Source organism: Pelophylax lessonae (genome assembly GCF_965119305.1).
Source record: "Pelophylax lessonae genome assembly, chromosome: 8".
NCBI classification, from domain to species: Eukaryota; Metazoa; Chordata; class Amphibia; order Anura; family Ranidae; genus Pelophylax; species Pelophylax lessonae.
This window is the reverse complement of record NC_138775.1, coordinates 224,437,381-224,461,149: the sequence shown is the minus strand read 5'-3', so window position 1 is coordinate 224,461,149 and position 23,769 is coordinate 224,437,381. Positions and strand designations below refer to the sequence as shown.

Sequence of the window (23,769 nt, the reverse complement as noted above, 5' to 3'; positions counted from 1 at the left end):
TCTGGAGTATTCTGTCCAGTTCTGGTTGCCAGTCCTCAGGAGGGATGTGTTGGAGCTGGAGAGAGTCCAGAGAAGGGCAACTAAACTAATTAGGGGATTGGAGGACCTTAATTATGAAGAGCGTCTGCAATCACTTGATTTATTCTCCCTGGAGAAGAGACGCCTGAGAGGGGACATGATAGCAATTTATAAATATCTCAATGGTGATCTCAGCATAGAAAAAAAGCTATTCAGTCGAAAGGATTGCATAAGGACTCGAGGGCATACAATGCGATTAGAGGAGAAGCGTTTTAACCTCAGGCAACGTGGGGGGTTCTTTACTGTTAGGGCTACAAGATTGTGGAATTCTCTACCACAAGAGGTGGTTTCTGCGGGAAGTATGGTGGCTTTCAAAAGACTCTTAGACGTACATCTCAAGGATCAGAACATTCAGGGGTATGAGAGATGATTACGGCCATACACACCTACACAGGTTGAACTGGATGGACTATTGTCTTTATTCAACCTCATCTACTATGTAACTATGTAATATGTAACTGTACTAACACGGGATTGTTAGTATAGCCGATCCTTCTGAGCTATCTTTTTTTTTTTTTTTTTTTTTCGTTCAGCCCTGCTGGCTTAAATGAAAAACAACTAGTAGTGTGTACCAGGCTTTAGAGACTATATAAAAAAATAAAGCCCCTATTGCAAGGGATGCGTGACATTTGACTTGTTGATCTCAGTGTAGACATCTCAGAAGAGTTTGAAATCAATCAAACAAGTTTTTCATGGGAGCTGTCACTACCACCCTCTCTTTCTGAAAATGTTGGTTGCTTGGCTATTATGCTGATCCACTGGCTTCTTTATTCTGACTCACTGATGTGAAATACTTGTAAAGACAAAGATTTCCAACTTTTCTCCCTGGATTCCAACTTTTAAACCAGGATTTTTAGAAGAAGGTAAACCATGGCAGCCTCCAAAAGATTTTTTTTAAAAAGTTTTACCTTAAAAAATTGCTCTCAAACTCCTTAATGGGGATTAGTAAGTAACAAATTAGATATAAACCCTTCAGTCTTCTCATCAATGTAACATCCTTTCATACTATACGCTTCAATCAATATAGTGATAGAAATGTATAAAAAAAACGTATTTCCTTCCCAAAGAGCTGTCTTACGTACTTTACAATTCCTTCAGGAATCTGATTTACTGTTGTAGAGCAGTCAACTTCAACTGGAGGAGAGAAGTAATAAATGAGTTTAGTACAGAGGTGTTTGCATAAGGATAAATATGCTATACATAGTCATAATGAGCTGGAATAAAATCCTAAATATATGGAGAGAATGACAGATATGGCTCTTTGCTCTTAACCCAAGGCCTGGTGTTGAAAGACTACTCTCAAGATGGTTACAAGTCTCCATGCCCCCCACAGCACTTTATTGCCCATCTGTAAGTACTTTAATTAACATCAGCGGGAGTCTAGTCTTATACCTTTTTTCTCTCTAACATCCTGTTCCCCCTAATATGGTTCTTACCTGATTTTCTTTTGAAAATATCATTAAATATCTTTTCCTTTTAGTGAAAGAATGCTTTTTACCCTCCAATTCCAGAGCTCAGTGCTGACATAGCTGAGACCCACCATACCCCTCATCACCAGTGTCCCCATATAGAACACAAAGTAGGGGGTATATCTGAGAAGGTTTATTAGATTAGAGTGCACTAGGAAAAATGCTGCCCAAAGGACTACCCAACTTATTTTAGACTCATGGTGCAACTGCTGTAACTGGAAATTGGAGGTAAGACTATGGAAAGGGAGTCTATTTCTGTGACATCAGCTGGGATTTACGATATGATTGGGACCTATTATTACTAAAATAGTGGGATGGACAACCTAGCTGCAAGCCATCCTGTTGCTGGTGATTTGTTGAAATTCCCAGTGATATGATCACCAAGAGGCTGCCTGTTTGTCCCTAAGGAATCGCTTCCTTTGAAGCTCCAGCAGCCAGATGTCATTCCCATTGGGAGTGATAGAGATTCAGCAGAAATCAGACCAGCATCAGTGCACATTTGGGTGCATCTGGCTATAGAAAGGGCAATTCTATAGGCATGCGCACAAGTGTGCTGGGTGTGCCTGGGCACACCCTAATCACCCCATGGGGTACTGATTCCTCTGCTTCCCATCTCCCCCTACAGTGCTGCCAGCTTCCCCCCTCTCCTCTCATCAACTGACCTTTTTTTCTGAATGAACACAATGAGTGATCTGTACAGATTGCTCCTGTTTTCATTTTTGACTGAAGCATAGTAAACTATGTTTACTACAGGCAGCAGAGAAAGGAACTAGGCAAACTCTGTCCTCAGTTTCTTTTTTTCTCAAAAGTGAAACATAAGGGGTCTGTTTAGACCCTCGGTATTTCACCAAAGCCCCATAACTGGGCTCCTGAAAAAATTGTAAAAAAATTGAAAAATAAGATTGTAAAAATAATTAAAAAAAAAAACAATCTTTGCTCTACTGACACCATCCACTGCTCTGCTAATATACAAACATGTGTTTGTGCTCTGGGGTGCACGCCCTAATGCAATAGGCTACGCACACCAATGGGCAATTCTATAGGGGCAGACATTCAGGGAATGGCCATGTGAATTTTGTTTGAAAAAATAGGAAAGCACCAATATTCCTGTAGTGTTATAAAATATCACCTTCTGATTGTTCTGTCTTCTTTTCAGCTATTTCTTCAATAGCTTTCCTCATAAAAAAAGTTCCTTCAGCTGTGTTTTTTTCTATTATAAAAAATCCTTCGTTAAGAATACCAGACTGAGTTGCTGCCACGCAAACTGGAGTTACCTGATTTTTAAAAATAATTCAACATATTAGTTTTACACTTTATGGCTGATGTTTTAGTAAATATTGCTTTTATGATTGCAACTTACACCAGTAATTCCATTTTTGCCCCAGTCTGCTTGTGCTGTGCACTGCTTCGTACATTTCACCCTGTAGAGGAAGAAAATATATTATTATGCTCATGCCCCTGCTGCACTCCTTTCCCTGCATCCAACCCGATACCTCTTCCCCCCCCCCCCCCCCCCTTGATCGAATGTGTTTTTTCATTATCTGTTATATTGTATACCTAATATTTACGGTACTTACCGGTTTTATGTACATCTTGTGCCCTACCTTGTACTGTTGTTCTAAACCCTTTGTTTCTTTCAATAAAATTATTTGAACACAGAAAATATACTACTGGGTCTCATGCAGGAACATATCACCCAATGGTTTTATTAGGGAGTGTTCCATCTCCTACTGATCATCTTACTCTCTCCATTTTGAAGGGTCGTGACCAATTTCTTCGTTCACATCAATTTAATGAGTCTTCTAAGTAGGAGTTTGGAGAGAACTAGATGTTCACAGGGAGATGGAGTTATTTCAGCTAACTTGACTTCAGGTAAAAAAAATGTGTGTTCTCTGAAATGTAATTAAAATTGGCTTCTAATGTATTTATTTGATGGAAATAACATAATAGGATAACATTCCCTTTAAAGGTAGGAGCTTGCAGAGCTCTTAGCTTGAGGCTGAACTACAGGAAGAAAAATGTTTTCTAGATATTTGCTATGTACCAGTAAATCACTCCTAATAATGTGTTTACCAATTACCATGTCTTATGACATGCTGCATTAGTTAAATCTGTTAGTTACTGTACATTCAGCCCTGACAAATTCAATACAGTGCTGAATTTCCGGCACTGAGACTTTCGGTTCTCATAAAGTGCATACAGAGAAGGCTATGTTGGTTGCCCACACTCCACCTTCTCCATTCATAAAATGTCTTGTATTCTTTTTACAGAATACAAGGCAGTCTGTGGTTGGATGTGATGGAGATCATCACTTTAATCTGCTCATCCAATAGAAAGCAGAATGTCTACATTTTATATTTAATCAAGTTTTATTAGAAGAATGCAAACAACATAGGCCTACAAAACAGAGACAGATCCTATTTCGAAAAATATGCACCTTCTCCACAGAGCGAATAGGCTGAATAATCAAATCCACATTTTCAACGTCGATATGTACAAGGATACAAGAGGTTAATTATGAAGTTTTAACAAGATGGTATCAAACACCAGTGAAAATGAACAAAATCGCACAAGTAAACACGGATGTTGGAGGTGTAGAACAGGAAGAGGGTCACTTTTACATATTTTTTGGATGTGCCCAAAGCTGAAACAATTTTGGAAACAGATTAGTGAAATAGTTCAGAATTTTACGGAACACCAGCTAGAGATGGACCCGGCACTCTTACACGCTTCCAATATTCCAGAGAGTCAATATAAGGACTCAATAATTCCCTAGCTATTAAATGCAGCTAAAATGTGAATCCCACTTAAATGGAAAAATACAATAGCGCCTGAAATAAATATGTGGATTAGGAAAGTAGAGGAGATAAATAAATTAGAAAACTTAGTATTTAACGCTAACCATAAATTAGATAAGTACATTTCGAGATGAAGCCGATGGAATAAATTTGTAGTTTCAGGGGAATGCGACCTGTTAAGGGATACTTGAAGTGATAGGATACATTTGATGGAATTCTGATGTACAGGGATGAGCTTTCCCTGTTTGATTTATTTTTTTTCTCTCCCCCTTTATTTATTTATTTATTTATTTATTTTTTTTGGGGGGGGGGGGGGGGTTAGTTTGGGTTTTGATTTAAAATTGAGAAAATTAATTGTAGAGAATATGCTGATATAAACAACCATCTTGGGGAAGTTAAAGTAAATGTGATGTTGTGGACTTTGATAAATTTAAATGTGAGTTTGTATTTTACTTTGGATGATAAATGTTATGATGGTTGTAAATTGTGTGGTTAATAACAAATAAAGAAATTATTTAAAAAAAAAAAAAAGAAAATATGCTCAAATGTTGACAGCTCTGGATTAGGAAAAATGAAATATGATACAGATTAGAAGATAGCGTTACACATTATTGTCAGAGCATGCATATAAGGTACATTATCAAAACTTTTTAGGTGGTTTATAGCAAATAAGCAATGTCAGATACCCTGTCAACTGAAAAGGAAAGGGTACTTGAAAAATAAGGGGCCCACCAGCCCAACCTACATAACGTAAAATATCGTCTTGTAGGTAATACATAATATAGCCAAACTTTTTCACGAGGACATGAGGAGAAAAGTAGGAAGGAGAAAATTGGAAAGGGCTAATAAAAGAGAAAGTAGAAGGGGGAGTGACTAAGGTTTCACACTTTCAAAGAGATGAATGAGTCAAACTCAGAGGAGTATCTGAAAGGGGACCACACTGTCTACAGAAGATGCGTTCTACGGACCCGGAACCGGAAGTTAACCGGAAGTGACGCACTGACACTACACTCCTAATGACGTCAGTGTGACGAAATGCGTAGGGTGTAGCTTGTAGCGCCTGTGCGTCACTGCCGGCATCCCGGAACCTCCTGTTTTTACATGCTTATGTTTCTGCTGTAATATGTAAGTGCATTTTGGCATAATTTTAATTAACATTTACATACAAATTTACACTATGGGGCTTGTTTGATCTTATATCTCTGCATGTGAGGGATCTGGAGGTATGCAAACCCACTGGAGAAGTGGAATAAACCTGGAGGTTGTGTACAGCCACATAGTGCTGTGAATGCTGGTTTTCCCCTAGCAAGGGGAGAATCTCTGGTGAGTAAGGTGAAAAAGGGGGAGCGCGTGTGGACACCATCAACACCCTATATTCTACTGTCACTGGATATGGATTTTTCTTAAAGGCATATGTCACTTTATGGACTTATAATTAAATTTTGGATTAATTTTGTGGACTGGATTTTTTAGATTTTTGTGGATCTCAGCACATGTCACTTTACCCACTATTATTGGCAATATTGCAAATTTACTTTACTATATGTATTTAGATTTATATATGAGTTTAAGCACAATATGGCTGTTTATTTATGTATGATTTTTTATTGGTAATCATTTTGGTGTATACACCATCAGCAAGTGTCAGGAACAGATTATTCAATTATATGGAGAAGTGTAGGGCAAAAATACCATCTTGCTAAAATACAGTAGTTTCGCTCTTGAGCTTGGGAAGAGAATGACTTCTTATAAGAGATAGTGAGTACTTTGTCCCATTCCATATTTTCCAGTGAGACTTGTACTGTACACATTTTATGAATGTTGACAGTTTTTGTACACTAAAGCACCAGGCCCCTCCTCCTCCTTCAATTTTAACTAAACCTTGGTCTCTGTCTATTTGTACAAGTTACTCTTTTTTCAGTCCACTTTTTTAAACAGATAGCTCAATTTATTTCAGTGCTCTCCCTAATAAAAGCCCTTGATGATCCATTTGCATTTTTTTATGCAATGTGTTGCCTTAAGACGTGCATTACGGAAATGCATGTTAATACATGCATCGGTATATTGTAAAGCCATACATTTATTCATGGTCATTGGTGCTTTCTAGTCATAGTGCCTTGGGGTGCCATTAATTTTGAATGACATCCCAACCCACCAAGGCAACACAGCTCCAATGCACATGCGTGTGTTGTGGTGCATTGCATCTGAAAAAAATGCAGAATATCTGTTTATTGTCAGCCCATTCAAAATGAATGGGGTTCCTTTAAAGAGTTGTAAAGGCAGACGTTTTGTAAAGCCTTCTGTTTGCAACAGCCTCCCCAGCACCCCCTAATACTTACTTGAGCCCCATCTCTGTCCAACGATGTCCACTAGACCCTTGGCCTTCCGGGACTCTCTCTCCTGATTGGCTGAGACACAGCAGTGGCGCCATTGGCTCCAGTGGCTGTCAATCAAAGTCAGTTAGCCAATCAAAAGAGAGAGGGGGCGGGCCGAATTGCTGCTCTGTGTCTGAATGGACACACAGAGCTGAAGCTCAGCTCGGGTGCCTCCATAGCAAGCTGCTTTCTGTGGGGGGCACTCTACAGGAGGGAGGGGCCAGGAGCAGAAACAAGGAATCCAAGAAGAGGAGGATCCAGGCTGCTCTGTGCAAAACCAACTGCACAGAGGTTGTAAGTATAACATGCTTGTTATTTTAAAAAAAAAAAAAAACAGACTTTACAATCACTTTATTGTAAAGCACTTTAACACGTGACACAACATGGGCGAAAGCAATGCACCAGAACAGTAAAGTGTAAATGGGTTCTAAAGCTGAATCTCTTTGCAAATACATTACCACTACAATTACAACCTAACTTTTCACATGCAACTTGAAATAAACAATAATGTTAGAGTGCCCCTTTGCTTTGTGAACAGTTTAATGCTGATGCTTGGCCCACCTTCTGCATATCACCTCCTTCCCATTGCCAATTTGCCACCAGGATAGAAAATAAACAGTCCTCCTGAGTATCAGAGGTAAGGTGACTCACACTCCTTTCTCTTATGTGAAAGTGCTGGTGTTTGGCAAATGAAAATAATCTTTTTGGTTACTTTTTGGTTCTATGAGTTTACGTAGATTAGGATCTTTCATGATAATCTATTTGCACTTTAGAAGAGAGAAGAGGATTTAGAAAATATCTAAATAAAAATTCTTTATTTGACTATAAGGGATGTCTTACATTTGGCTTGTATCTTAGAGCAGAGATCTAAGAAAAGCAGCAGGCCAATCCAACAAGCAGGAAAATAACTATCTGGGGGAATTTTGTAAACCATAGTTTTATAAATTGACAGCAAAGAGAACTTGAAATTGAAAAGGTATTTTCATCTACATGCTTCTTTTAAAGAATATGTAAACCCAACATTTCATATTCCTGATATGTGCCTGCTGTACTATGTACTTGTATGAAAAAGTATTCTGTTCTCTTTGTATTGCTTCCTTTGTGTGAAATCCCTGGTGTTCCTGCCAGTCCCTCTTCTTTTCTAATAAAAACTGACCACACTAAGCAGGAGAACATACCGTGGCCAGTATTCTAGCTATGCTAGGAACTCACCCTTCTTTCCTCCAATGATCAGGCTTGTCCTGACATACCTCCCCTGCACAGCCATTTACTGAGAAGATCAGTGTGCTGCTGTTTCTCCTCCCTCATCTCTCTGTACTGCTGAGAACAGAGGCTATGTGATCACTTATGAAAATGGAAAAAAAGGTATTTATAAACTTTTTTATATCCATACACAAATGTTTTTCCTTGGTTTTCTTTTTTAAACGGAATAGCTTGTTTTACAAGGTGAGGGTTTACATATGCTTTATTATAATGCTACAAATGTTTTGGAAATCAACATCTGCATTAGCTTTACAAAGAGCTGTCTTACTTACTTCACAAGTCCTTCAGGAATCTCATTTACTGTTGTAATACAGTCAGCTTCAACTTAAGGAGAGAAATAGAAAATCAGTTATACATAAAGGCAAATATGTAATTTAAAACTGGAATTCTGGCTTCTCCTGCACAGCATTGTCTAAGGAATAGAAGAAAGCTGCGCACAAAGAGAAATAACTGGATGGAAAAGGCTGCCAGTACAATAGTGTATCAGACCAAAAAAATATATAATAAAGGTACAGCGCCACTAGATTAACTAACTAAGCTTGCAAAAGGTAAATTGGAGTCCATAGAGTCCACATAAGAGGATAGGTTCAGATGTAGAAAATGTAGCCATAAATTTCAACATCAATCTTGCAAAAAGAAGCTCCTGGCAGTCATCACATGAAGGTAATAAAGGTTGTCCCCTTACCGGAAAGTTAGACCCCCTGTTAAGGAAGGTCTACCAAGCATGCGATAAAACGATCACCAGGAACAAACGATGCACCCAATTCTCCTCCAGTCCTCCACAGGATATCCGGACAGGATCATGGACTCAGTTGACCTCATAAACCCCATGCCTGTGTGCGAGCAAGTCCCATGAGTGTATAAAGCAGCAGGAATGTGAGGTGTGCAGCTGCAGCAGCTCAGTGCAACCTGTCTGTGTGTGCTATAGGGGAGATATCCGGCTCCACAAAGAAGCCTGACTGACACACCCGCTAACAAAACATTACTGAATGGCTGAAGTCAATTATGGGCAATGTGTCTCTTCACCTCCGGGGTGAAGAGACACATTGCCCATAATTGAGGAGGCCGGGCAGTGAGTGGAGGGAGGCTCAATCCCAAGTGTGTGACTTCAGCCATTCAGTAATGTTTTGTTAGCGGGTGTGTCAGTCAGGCTTCTTTGTGGAGCCGGATATCTCCCCTATAGCACACACAGACAGGTTGCACTGAGCTGCTGCAGCTGCACACCTCACATTCCTGCTGCTTTATACACTCATGGGACTTGCTCGCACACAGGCATGGGGTCTATGAGGTCAACTGAGTCCATGATCCTGTCCGGATATCCTGTGGAGGACTGGAGGAGAATTGGGTGCATCGCTTGTTCCTGGTGATCGTTTTATCGCATGCTTGGTGGACCTTCCTTAAAAGGGGGTCTAACTTTCCGGTAAGGGGATAACCTTTATTACCTTCATGTGATGACTGCCAGGAGCTTCTTTTTGCAAGATTGATGCATTTTCTACATCTGAACCTATCCTCTTATGCGGACTCTATGGACTCCAATTTACCTTTTGCAAGCTTAGTTAGTTAATCTAGTGGCGCTGTACCTTTATTATATACAGCATTGTCTAACCCCACAGAATTTTCCATTCAAGTACCAACTTTCTGAAAGTCGGTTTTTGCTTAGGATTATACATAAATTGCACATCTCCACCTGACAATACAAAAATGTAAGTGGAACATTACTCTTCCAATCAACATGGACTCTTTCTGATCCCTATGTTTCTAGCATTAGTAAATAGATAGGAAAGTATATCATATTTACTCATTTGAAACTTTGTTTTATGCATCTCTTCAGTTACTTCATGATTTTTATGCCTAGGCAAATGATGTCATACATCCCAGGAGTCTTCAGGAGGGGAGGGAGGTTTCTCAACTCAGCCCATACCTGAGCTAAGGGCACATTGTTTTAAGAAAGTAAATGCTACATAAATCATCTGCTCTTGCTGAAGATACTCACAGCCAGAAATGCCAGGGGTATTTTGTTGATTTCTCATCAAAATAAAGCATGGAGACATGGATGAATGGAGGGGTTTGCTTTGAATATTTAAAATAAATTATTTAGCAGTTTTGGTTTTTATTGCTCACATGCAATGCAGTTTCAATTTAATTGATTCTTAATATCATAGGCATAAAAAACACTGTGAATTCAAGGTTTTAAACTTTCAAGCAAAAAGACATCCTGATTTTACTGGTAAACACATGTACAAATATACGGGAAGGGGGGGGATTATATTATGGACACTTATTATCATTAGGATCCACATAGGGCAACAGTGGGTTGATTTACTAAAACTGGAGAGCACAGCTGTGCATGGTAGCTGCTCAGGTTCTGACTTCAGCTTATTTAATTACCGTATTTATCGGTGTATAACACGCACCTTTTCCTCCTAAAAATGGAGGACAAAACACAAATGCGTGTTATACGCCGATGTATTAAAAAAAAAAAAACAGTCCAGGCAGCGCTGACAGGGCAGAGGAGGGGGGTGGGCCGGGCCGAGTAGAAGGAAGGACGAACGGTTGCTGTCATAGGAAGTCCCGCCTCTTATGATAGACAGCACAGTGGTCCAATGCCGGGATGCGGGACCTGTGATGTCTATCATAGGTGCCGGGACTTCTGAATACAGTGGCCGCTCTTCCTTGCTTCTCCTCGGTCCGGTCTGCCACCCCCCCCCCCCCCTGCCTCTCAGCCTTTTTTTTTTAAATACTGGTATATCGCCGCTCTTCCTCGCTTCTCCTCGGTCCGGTCGGCCCCCCCTCTGCCTTTCAGCCTGTTTTTTTTTTCTGTGCAATGGCGCTGGCAAGGCTACTGTTGGTGTTGCACTGCATTGGTGGACACTGCGCTGGCGAGACTGCATTGATGGACATGGCGTTGGCGAGGCTGCATGAACACTGCGCTGGTGAGGCTGCATGAACACTGCGCTGGCGAGGCTGCATGAACACTGCGCTGGCGAGGCTGCAAATTTAAGCTTTTTTCCTAAAATTTCTCTCCTAAATTAAAGTGCGTGTTATACGCCGATAAATACGGTAATCCTTAACAAAAAAAAAAACCTGGAAGCTGATTGGTTTCTATGCAGATCTGCACCAGATTTTGCATGCTCCAGTTTTAGTAAATCAACCCTACGATGTCTCAGTAGTTAGTACTTCAGCTTTGCAACACTCAGGTCATTGGTTTGAATCCCGACCAGGATTCTAACAGCACTTCAAAGACATGCTGATACGTTAATCGTTTTCTGACTAATTAATGCATGTAAGATAGGGATCCTAGATTGTAGGCTCATTGAGAACAGGGATGTACAATATATGTAAAGTGCCAACACCATATAATAGTGGTGGTAATAATAGCATTTTTTTTATGTTTTGAAGGAGTGGCTGACCTCTTTCCACTGCAGTGTCATGAATCTACAGTAATGGCTGCTAAACTGGGGTTGCCACATTTTTAAATTTATTTTTGGTAGTCCTTGACCAAGCTTTATTGCTTTAACCACAGGGGACAGAAGTATGGTTAGGGTACACAGTTTTTTGTCTGGCAAGGGTGCTTTGATCACGTCGAACTGCAATGAATTATTGCCACTTATGACAATTCACATTTATGTATGTTAGTTGTGAATTTGCTGTTGCCTATAGGTCTGTGTTGAATACAAATAATACTACACAAAATAAAATAAACACTTCATACTCAGAAGCCTAATTGAATCTTCAAAGTACAAATAAAAATGCATTGTCCTGTGAAAGTGCAAAGTGCTTTCCCATTAAAATGCAAAAAATTCAAATCAATTAACCAATATCAAACACTGTAAGTGAAAAATGAATAGTCGCATATATGTCAGAAACTCGTGCTGGGTTTAGTAACACTTTAAGTGTAAGGGCTGCTAAACTGGGGTTGCCACATTTTTTTATTTATTTTTGGTAGTCCTTGACCAAGCTGTTTTGCTTTAACCACAGGGGACAGAAGTATTGTCAGGGCCCACAGTTTCCTGTCCGGCAGGGGTGCTTTGATCACATCTAACTGCAACAAATTATTGCCCCATATGACAATTCACATTTATGTATGTATGTTAGTTGTGAATTTGCTGTTGCCTATAGGTCTGCGTTGAATACAAATAATATTAAACAAAATAAAATAAACACTACATACTCAGAAGCTTAATTGAATCTTAAAATTACAAATAAAAATGTGTTGTCCTGTCAAAGAGCAAAGTGCTTTCCCAGTAAAATGTAAAAAATTTAAATCAATTAAACAATATCAAACACTGTAAGTGAAAAATGAATAGTCCCATATATCTCAGAAACTCGTGAGTTCAAAAGAAATTATTCCCAATTGAGTGATAGAAGTGTGTACAATTTTGTAAAAACGCTCCACTAGTGTATTGAACACATAAGTCCAGTGCTTCTGGTGATAACCACAATGTGCTCCACTCAACAGATAAAGTTGCCTCTTATCAAAAACAAAAACCTCTCACAGGTGTAACTGCACCTTAGTGATATGCACTTTTATGGATGGATGGATTGACTGGTGCAATCCAGCTTTACTACAGCCTAGTCAAATCAGATCGAGCCCAGCAGTCGTAGGCAGTCACCTGTTACACTCAGACCACTTTTGAGGTTATACACTCGCAGCCATAAATAATACAAGATCTTGTACACTCACGGGGAGTGGGTGTGAGGAAGAGTGTGTACAAGATCTTGGATTATTTATGGCTGCGAGTGTATAACCTCGGAAGTGGTCTGAGAAATTGTAGCAGAAGACTGCTTACAACTGCTGGGCTTGTTCTGATGTGATTAGGCTGTAGTGAAGCTGTATTGCACCGGTCCATCTATCCATACATAAAAGGGCATATCTCTAAGGCGCAGTTAGATATGTAAGAGATCTTTGTTTCTGGTAAGAGCCAGTGAACTTGTGTGTTAAATACACAGGTGGAGCACTTTTACAATACTGTACACATATCTATCACTACATTGGGATCAAATTCTTTTGGACTCTGAGTTTCAGAGATTTATGGGACAATGAATTTTTCACTTACAGTGCTTCATGTTGTTTCATTGATTTTGATATTAATTATTTAATAATTTATTATAAAATTCTTTTTTTTTTTTAATGAAGTATGTGAAAGTACTTAACAATTTATTTGACAATGTCAAATGTGCAACACATTTTTCTTTTTAATTTGTCATTTATATTCCTATGTGGGGTATAGTGTGTACATCTGTCTCTACCTGATTGAGGCTGTTTTGTAGGAAGATTTAGATTCACTAAACGCAGGACATCCTTGTTTAATTCTTCTTAAATCTTCGATATTCAAAAAATAAATAAAAAATAATGAAGTTGTCTACATTTTCTTGGAAGACCTAGGACATCAGTGTTGTTTGAACATGCTTAGCATCACCTAGAACCACTACATAGTAATATGTGATTCCAGTGTTTTTTTTTTTTTTAATTATAAAGTGTTTGTTTGTTGAAGTGGAAACTTGGGATTAAACTGTAGTGCTGGTGTCAATCGGTCAGAACCACAAATCAAGACCCTCAGTTGATTTTAGAAGCCCTCCAGTTACTAGAGTTACTAGTTACTACAGCTGTTCTGTTAAACTGAAATCACATCTTTTTGTAGTCCGAGAACAATAGCAAACTGATATTTCGGATCTCAACTTCAAAAACATGAAGTATTTCCGGTCTGAATTGCTTGTGAAAATATGTCACTGGGTAACAACACATTTGTGTCATACAGATACTAAACTTCAGACAATGTAAATTTCATAATTGATTTATTTTTCACAATATTACCTGTCAATATAAACTCCTTATATGGTGGTGTGACGACAAAGGACGCATACCAGGGACCATGTCCAAGAGAACTGATTTGGTTCCTTGTTGTCCCATGGTATTCATGCAGCCCAGATGTCTTCTTAACGCAAGCTGGTCCACCATGTTCTGTAATAACTCCTGAATGAAATGCAGCTAGACAGATTGAAGATTCCTAAAAAAAAAAACATTTATTTTAATAAACTTTATGACATTTTATTTTACTGTGACAAACAGCATATATGATATGTGTAATCTTACATCAGTATAAATGTCTGATCCATGCACCTCACTTTTTTCCTCATGACAGTTTGATGGACACACAGCTCTGTAAGAACATATACTTATTACTTCTACAAAATAACAATATATAGGGCCTAACGTATAAAAGGATCAGTGCCAAGTACTGGAGTTATTTCACTACAGCAAGCAACCAGTAAGAATTTAACTTTCCATAAAAAAATAATAATAAATTGATTGGTGGCTGTCTGTATTTTGGGGAAGCAAATATAGTAAAAACATTTAAACATACTGTTATGCTTACATTGTTTGGGATGCAATCATATGGCTGCCAGGTGTGGAACACGAAACAAACACTAGAAGATAAAAGTGATCATTTGTAATGCTTGGCTTTAATTTATTGTGTTTGTTTTAATAAAAAAAAAATTAAATAAATAAATATATATATATATATATATATATATATATATATATATATATATATATATATATATATGTAAGGAACAGAGTATAGCATCAAGTCAATTGAACTCCTTGGATATTGATCTGGTCAGTTAAGTAGCAGAGGGGATTGTTAATCAGTTTCAGCTGCTTTGGTGTTATGAAATTAACAACAGGGGCACTAGATGGGCAACAATGATAAGACCTCCAAAACGGAATGATTTTAAGTAATTAATTCTATTGGAACTTGTAATACCAATCTTGTTCACAAGATGCCACTGTGACATAGACTGTTATACAGCACTTTATGGTACTTCCTGTACTTTATTGCTGGATATTATTTCCACCCCTCTCTGAGAGAATCTCCATTTTAAGATTTACCTCAGGAAGGAGCAGACAGCTTCTGAGGTTGCTGTGGGAAGATTCCTGAACCCCCCTTTGAAGCGTCGCTGGTATGCCTATGAACTGTTGGTTATATACTCAATGCATATACTGTTTATGTTTTTATACTGATTATATGCCTTTATATGTTTATTTACAGTTTCACCTCTATTCACAATCCTATTCGCATATCCGTTCTGACTTGTAACCTGTTCATGTGACCACTATTCTATCTCTGGAATAAAGCCTTAAGTTACAAAAGGACTGGTTATTGCAGGATTAAAGGTTTAGCTGTATGTTGAGCTGCACACGCCTGGGGCATACGTGTAGTGAGAACAGAACAAGGCCACTGACATTTATTTCCCTACTCATCTTTTCTGACTGTTTTTTACTAGTTTTGCATTTGACTAGGGTCAGTGTCACTACTGGTAGCAAGAGGTGATACCTGGACCCTATACAGGTTGCACAGGCATTCCAACTTCTCCAGGATGGCACATATTGATTGCCAGAAGGTTTTCTGTGTCTTTAACCACAATCTCAAGAGCATGGAGGAGATTCAAGGAGACAGGCAGTTACTCTAGGAGAGCTGGTCCTTAACCCATCAGCAGGACCAGTATCTGCTCCTTTGTGCAAAGAGGAACATGATGAGCACTGCCAGAGCCCTACAAAATGATCTCCAAAAGGCCACTGGTGTGAATGTCTCAGAGCAAACAATCAGAAACAGACTTCATGAGGGTGGCATGAGGGCCCGACATACTCTAGTGGTCCCTGTACTCACTGCCCGGCACCGTGAAGCTTGATTGGCATTTGCCATTGAACACCAGAATTGGCAAGTCCACCACTGGCGCTCTGTGCTTTTCACAGTTGAGAGCACATTCAGCCTAAGCACATGTGACTGACGTGAAAGAGTCTGGAGAAACCTTGGAGAACGGTATGCTGCCTGTAACATCCCTCAGCATGACTGGTTTGGTGGTGGGTCAGTGATGGTCTGGGAAGGCATATCCATGAAGGGAGGCACAGACCTCTACAGGCTAAACAATGGCACCCTGGCTGCCATAAGGCATTGGGATAAAATCTTTTGACCCATTGTCAGATCCTATGCTGGTGCAGTGGATCCTGGGTCCCTCCTGGTGCATGACAATGCCTGGCCTCATGTGGCGCGAGTATGCAGCCAGTTCCTGGAGGATGAAGGAATTGATACCATTGAATGGCCCCCACACTCGCCCGACCCAAATCCACTAGAACACCTCTGGGACATTCTGTTTTGGTCCATCTGACAAGTTGCACCTTAGTCTGTTTAGGAGCTCAGTGATGCCCTTGTCCAGATCTGGGAGAGAAATTCTCCAGGACACCATCTGTCGTCACAAAAGGAGCAAGCCCTGACATCGTCAGGCATGCATACAAGCACGTGGGGGCCATACAAACTACTGAGTACCATTTTGAGTTGCTGCAATTAAATTTCAGCAAAATGGACTAGCTTGCTGCATGATTTTTTCACTTTGATTTTTGAGGTGTCTTTGAATTCGGTCCTCTATAGGTTGATAATTTTCATTTCCATTAAACAATGTGATTGGCTGTTACAGCGGTCACATGCTCGTAAAGTCGCAAGAAGTGATTGGGAGCTTTCCATTAGTCACCAATAACTGTGTGCGCTCTCAGTACAGCGGTGTCTGCAAATTGGTACATACTGTAAATATGTGGCCGCTCTGCGCCAAGGCCCACCCGCCGAGAGGCCACATATTTGCCTACCGTCAGCGCCTAGGGGTCAAGTACAGAACTGCTAGGTTGATGATCAATCCATTCTACCTGAAGAACCTTTTACCTAGCTCTTATCGACTTAAGTTTCACTTTAGAGTGAATCTGTAGCAATTTAACATTCTTAAAAATTATTTTAAGACTTGGTACTAATTCTATGATGATTATATTCCCTTATTCCAGACTTACTTGTATCTTTACCCTTACATTCGGAATGGTCAGTGTGATCTGAAAAATTAATAAATGACATGGTTGGTCTTAGTATTTGACTAGTTAGAGATAATATTGTAACCTATGAATGCTGCTATTCCCAAGTATTCATTTAATTGTGTTTACTATATGATCAGTTTTTATTTTGATTTAAATTAAAAGCTGATATTTCCTTTAAAACATACATTTGATTTTAAAATAGGAAAAATGACATTCAAAAGCAAAACTGTAAATTGATAAGCAACGGTTCTTCTGCTTTACACTATAAATTTATTGCAATGAATTATCCATTTGGAAATAATATACTGGAAATAATCTACATATAATGTTTTTTTTCAATAAGTTTTTATTAAAGATTTTCAACATACAATAACATATTTTGTTAGCAGTACATAGAACAAGATAATACAACATGAGAAAGTATAGCTCATATCACAACTTGTACATACATTACTCAGAGCTCCTCAGAGTTATAGCTAATTCCGTAGGGAACCTCAAGTTTGTGCCAAATGATATAGCCAGGGTGCCCCTGAGGGCCCAGGTGAGATACCCAAGGAGCTTGGCACTCTCTCGGGAGCATACTGTGCCAATGCCCCCCGGGCTCCCACCCTCCCCCCCAGCCAAGTCTACATTTAAGCGTCTGTGGGCCCCCAGTACACTAATCCCATACCCTCTACCTCTTCCTCCCGGCTTGTTGGGAGCATGGGATAGAACCGGCCCCGGAGGACTCTGCTGTGATAGGATACATAAAAAGAATGGAGCAGATAACAATCAAAAGTTGAAAACCAGTAGACTATCAACCGGACAGTCCAAACAAAAAACCTCCTGTAGTCAGTGAACAATCAGCAATACCAATTTACAAGCAAGTGAATAGTATTCGTGCTCAATTAGGGTATTTATCTAGCCACCCTCTCCATTGCTGCTGGAATGTTTGGAAATTATTTCCCGAGCTAAAAAAATTTTTTTCATATGAGTGAATTATTTTCACTCGGTTGATGACTACATATAATGTTTCATATAAAATTGCAAATCATGATTCTAATAAAGTGTAATGACCTGGTTATGTGGTTATAACATGGTCACTATGTTTTTTTTTTTTTTTTTTTTAGTCTGTGTATAGATCTGCGTTTGTCCCAAGCAAGTTTAAATTTACTTACTATTGATGGACTTACTACCTCTGCCAGAAGTCTTCTATGAACATTAACTAACTTTTCTGTAAATTAATACTTTCTAAGGTTAGTTTTGAACTTTGCTTATATCCACATGTTCTTTATTTTAGCCTCATTTAGAAAAAACTGTCCTCCTAATGCTAAGATTAGGAACACAGAAACATGACCATAAACTAGAAACAGAAAAGGTAAAGTGATCTTAACCTCCCCGGCGGTATGATTATGTCTGGAATTACATACCAAAAGCGGTACAATTCTTTTCATGGAAATTTGGCGTTATGTATTATAGGCCTATAATTCTTAGTAATTACTGACTTAAACCTGACCAAAACAAGACTCTAGTAGACATCCCAGATGTGATAAATTTGAAACACAAACGCATGAATTATAATCAAATCAATAATATTATTTTATTATTTAATATATAATATATATAATAAAATTATATTATTGATTAGATTATAATTCATGCATTATATATTATATATATATATGTGTGTGTGTGTGTGTGTGTATATATATATATATATATATATATATATATATATATATATATATATACATATATATATATATATATATATATATATACACACACATATATATATATATATATATAATATATAACGCATGAATTATAATTGAATCAATAATATAACTTTATATATATATATATATATATATATATATATATATATATATATATATGTGTGTGTGTGTGCATATTATATATATATATATATATATGCATATATATATATATATATATATATATATATATATATATATATATATATATATATATATATATATATATATGCATATATATATATATACGCATATATATATATATATATACTGGTGTATATATATATATATATATGCATATATATATATATATATATATATATATATATATATATATATATATGCATATATATATATATAATATAATATAAAGTGTGTTTTGTGCAACGTGTTTTTTTTTTTGAATTTCCCTCCCTAGTTCCGCTCCCATGCAGCATTGCTGCTGCAGGGAACGGAACTAGGAAGTGATCGTACCGACGGAGGGACGGAGGAGCGGCGGGACTCTCGGCTGGCGGTCGCAGCAATGAGAGATCATCGCTGGATCGCCAGGATAAGGTAAGAGAACACCGCTGCGCTCTCTGCAATCCACCCCGAGCGTGACTCGGGGTTACCGCTCCTGCAATGAAAAATCAACCCCGAGTCACGCTCGGGATTACCGCTAAGGTGGTTAAAAGTATTTTTTTAACATTTTTTTTTAAATAAAAAAAACACGTTATACTTACCTGCTCTGTGCAGTCGTTTTGCACAGAGCAGCCCTGATCCTCCTCTTCTTGGGTCTCCCGCCGGTGCTCCTGGCCCCTCCTCTTCTCCGAGTGCCCCCATAGCAAACTGCGTGCTCACTCCATAAGACACACAGAATGGGGCTCGGCCCGCCCCCCCTCACTGGCTTTAAGCTGTGATTGGCAGCAGCAGGAGCCACTGGCTCTGTCTCTCTGCTGCCTCTCAGCCAATCAGGAGGCAGAGAGCTGGAAGAGCAGCCGACCTCATGCACATCGCTGTATCACGACCGGGCTCAGGTAAGTATTAGGGGGGCTGTGGGGTGAGCTACACACTGAAGGTTTTTTATTTTCATGCATAAAATGCGTAAAGGTAAAAAACCTTCAGCCTTTTAAAACTATTACTTTAAAAAGTAATGTTAGAATTAGAAGTTGCTGTTTAAACTTTAAGATTACTTTAAGTAATATGAAAGTGGTTCTAAAGCCTAAACATTTTACCTTAATGCATTCTTTGCATTAAGATATAAAACCTTTAGGTAGTAGTATTGCCCCCTAACCCCCCCCCCCCTATAATTATCTGGGCCCTTACTCGATCCAGTGCTGTGGCCATCTGTAGCTGCTTTCCATTATCCTTCTACTATATGATACCTCCAACAATATGCTGACATGTTCCCCCTGTAATATCTGCATGGTCCACATGGTTCCCCCTCTACTGTATATATTACCTTCACTTTTGTGTGAACATGGTACCTCTGTAATATCTCCATGGCCCACAAGGCTAATTGAAAATATGATACCTGTTGTGATGTGGCCCATAACCTCATATACTCAGTTAGGTACAAAAAAAGGGCCTTTAAAAACATGGCCCCTAAGATGCTGGCACATTTCTGTTAGCACAATGTGACCCCCACATATGATGTACCCCTAGCAAAAAAACACCTTGTACCTAAGGACAAATGCAGCTTGCTTTTGATACCAACTTGAGCTGCTTCTAAGATCCTTCAAAATTCACTATGGGTACATTTGACTTGCAGTTTACCTTATTTTGACCACCATTTGACCTGCTTTAACCACTGGTCAACCAAGGCCATTTTTAAATGTTTTGCACACTTGTTGAAACCTGCATGCTTTCCAGGAAATTACCTTAAACCCCCCAAAAAATCTATTTTCTGAAAACAAAGGCCCTGTGGCGGCAATTGCAATATTCATTCAGTTTATTAAACACAGATTATTATGAGAAAATTAGTGAAAATTAACTTTTCTACACACAAACATAATAAATACCCATTTGTTAAACAATGTAAAAGATGGGGCCGTGTTGAAAAAATAGATGCCAAAAGTATTAAGTCTTAAAATAGCATGCACTCATGAAATGGTAAAAAAAAACTACAGTACTCAAAATTGTCCATAGGTGTCTCTTTAAAAGCTTTTCCGTGTAATCAGTTTATAGTAAGCCAAAAATGTTGATCCTAGAATTATCTCTTTGACATTTGTGGTGCAATTGTTGTTTACATACACGTGTGCGCCCCAAATTTGCATCTATGTGTATGTGTCGGTTGACAAGGGTGCTGTCACATTTTTTAAAATAATTTTTATACATTTTTTTACAATTTAATTTTTAAACATTTTTTGCACCTTTACCTGCACAGATATCACATTGGGAGAAGCGGCTGCGTCCATGCAGTTGCTACGTCCTACGTACATTTTTTTGGGACTGCCCACACGAGGATGCATGGAACACCTATGCATCCGCTTGCGGGTAAACATCACACAGGGCATAGATGCATATGCCCCGTGTGAATCAACCTATCAGGTTTTTCTCGAGTGATTAGTGCCGTCAACTATAGCTGGCAACACTAATCGTTGTGTTCTGCAGGCAGGGAAGGCTCCCCACCGGCAGAGTATAATAGCGCTGTAGGAGGGATTCCCCCATCAACACTGATTGTGTTGATGGGGAAATCAACCAATTAGGTGGAAGGAAAGAAAATTACGTAATTTAGTATGGCTTGCCTTACTGGAATAAACTTTTATAGATAGCTACGATAATGACCACATCATAAAACACAACGTTTGAGTCTGGGTTCACACTAGTGCAAATTGGATGCAGGCTTCCCCTCCCCACCAACCATCCCCCCAGTTTTTTTGAAAAATTGTTATTGTGAGCCCAAAATGTTAATTCGTTTTGGTAAGAAACTGCTTTAATAAAATTCAGAGCTTGAAAAACAAAACATGCTCTTCTTGTTTAAATGTATCTAAACCCAAGAACAAAAACGGTAACATATTGCAACTTACCAACCCTTAAGTTGGATACACACTATACAACTTTTGTTGTTTGATTTCCTTTAGATTTACCTTCAACTATATAGTGCAAGGGGCTGCCATATGGCATACTAATTGAAAGTGTTTAGGTTTGACCTCATATTATATGGTTTTGGTAAATAGAAAGGAAAAAAAAATCTGAAGATAATTGTATAGTGGGTATCCAACTTTAGATGTGGTAGCTGCATTAATTTTCTTTTTTTCAGGCATTTATCTCTACTTTATATTTGGTGATCCTGCCACTAACATACTTCCTGTCCTAGCATGCCAACACTTACTAAACTGTATCTACTGCATAGAGGAACAGCGCTGTCACTCTTGGCTGCTCTCTGGATGTGGGCTACAGAACACCTCCCCCTCTGCTCTTCCGAGTAGGAAAGTGGGAGATGTACTATTGTTCACGGTAGATAGCTGGAAAAGCTGATAAGAATATTTGAGATTTCAGTTCAGTGCACAGAGAGTTACAAAGACTCTGGATTTCTGACATGATCAATGGGAATGTTTTTGTTCTTGCAAAAAAAATTTCATAGCTTAAAAAAATAAAAAAATGAATTCAGCTACTAAGGACTAGTAAACTGCAATATCGGACATTTGTGTTCTTGGGTATGGATATACTTTAAAATACTAACATGATGTTTTAGCAATATTCAATTTTAGAAATACATAAATACTTCACTCATAATTAAATAAATACTTCACTCATAATTAAATAAATACTTCACTATTTATTACATAAATACTTTACTATTTTTTAAGGGTTATAACGTATACCTGATTTGGCAAGTGACAGCAGAGCCAGTAGAAGTAAAAGCATCTTCGCTCTGAAAAGAAAAACACAGAGAAGCTTTAGGAGAATTCACAAAGACAACAGCAGCATGTTGCACTGCGCTTCTTCATTTGCTTAGGACGCTATTGAATTCTGAGACAGGAACAAAAATGTTCAAGAACAAAAAAGTTCAAAATTAAATGTAATTTTAATTTGAACAGTATTAGTAACAAATACCTTAGTGAGCAATCCTGCAGGTACTGGACACCTGCCATCATAGGCGTAAAATCTGCTCAAAGTTGAGTAGAAGTTTTACATCAAATCTCAAAAGAAAATATCAGATAAGCTCTCACATAACATAATTCCATGTTATGTGGTTAAGGTGCTTTGATCTGCTCTGCCTTTTATATGTTAGAAGCAGAAATGGGAAGGGGAGGGGGCCAGAAAGGGGTGGAGTGTTATCCCAACGTACCCAATAGAGGGAAACGATGGATGGATTACATTTGGTAATGGTTTATCAAATACTAATGCTTAGATGGAAAACATTTAACCGTCATCTAAAACTATCTGCATTCTTTGCTTTAGGCTCTGTTCAGACGTGCGCGGTCATGTTGCAGGTAGAGCAACCCATTTATTTTAGTAGGATGCCCTAACTCAGGGAAAGAAGTCCTCAACCCTTTTTCTTAAATTGTGCTGCATTGAATCACAAATCACGCCACTGTTGCCTACACGTTGGGGTGTCATAAGGAAATAGAGGCACGCCCCACGCATCTGCTAAAGTGCAACGTGTTTCTCTGTGGAACGGGAACACGTTCAACTTTTGTTTCTAACCGAGCAGATGTGAACATAGCCTTACAGGCTCTTCTATTGATCTATCTATCTATCTATCTATCTATCTATCTATCTATCTATCTATCTATCTATCTATCTATCTATCTATCTATCTATCTATCTATCTATCTATCTATCTATCTATCTATCTATCTATCTATCTATCTACACTATATTACCAAAAGTATTGGAACGCCTGCCTTTACACACACAAACTTTAATGGCATCCCAGTCTTAGTCCATAGGCTTCAATATTGAGTTGATCCACCCTTTGCACCAATAACAGCTTCAACTCTTCTGGGAAGGCTGTCCACAAGGTTTAGAAGTGTGTCTATGGGAATGTTTAACCATTCTTCCAGAAGCACATTGGTGAGGTCAGGCACTGATGTGGACGAGTAGGCTTGGCTTGCAGTTTCCGCTCTAATTCATCACAAATCTGTTCTATGGGGTTAAGGTGCAGACCAGTCAAGTTCCTTCACCCCAAACTCACTCATTCATGTCTTTATGTACCTTGTTTGTGCACTGGTGCGCAGTCAA

The 23,769-nt window shown here is 38.6% G+C and overlaps 1 protein-coding gene across 1 annotated transcript; it reads right to left on the bottom strand.

Annotated features, from left to right (window-relative positions):
* Positions 1-8,251: 8,251 nt before the first annotated feature.
* On the bottom strand, positions 8,252-22,676 carry LOC309562039 (vitrin-like; the record flags this gene model as incomplete). Its single annotated transcript, XM_082266140.1, has 7 exons — positions 8,252-8,307; positions 13,799-13,991; positions 14,078-14,144; positions 14,361-14,412; positions 16,823-16,861; positions 22,407-22,456; positions 22,639-22,676. 7 exons carry the CDS (start codon positions 22,674-22,676, stop codon positions 8,252-8,254), a joined length of 495 nt encoding a protein of 164 aa, XP_082122266.1.
* Between the last annotated feature and the right edge of the window lie 1,093 nt (positions 22,677-23,769).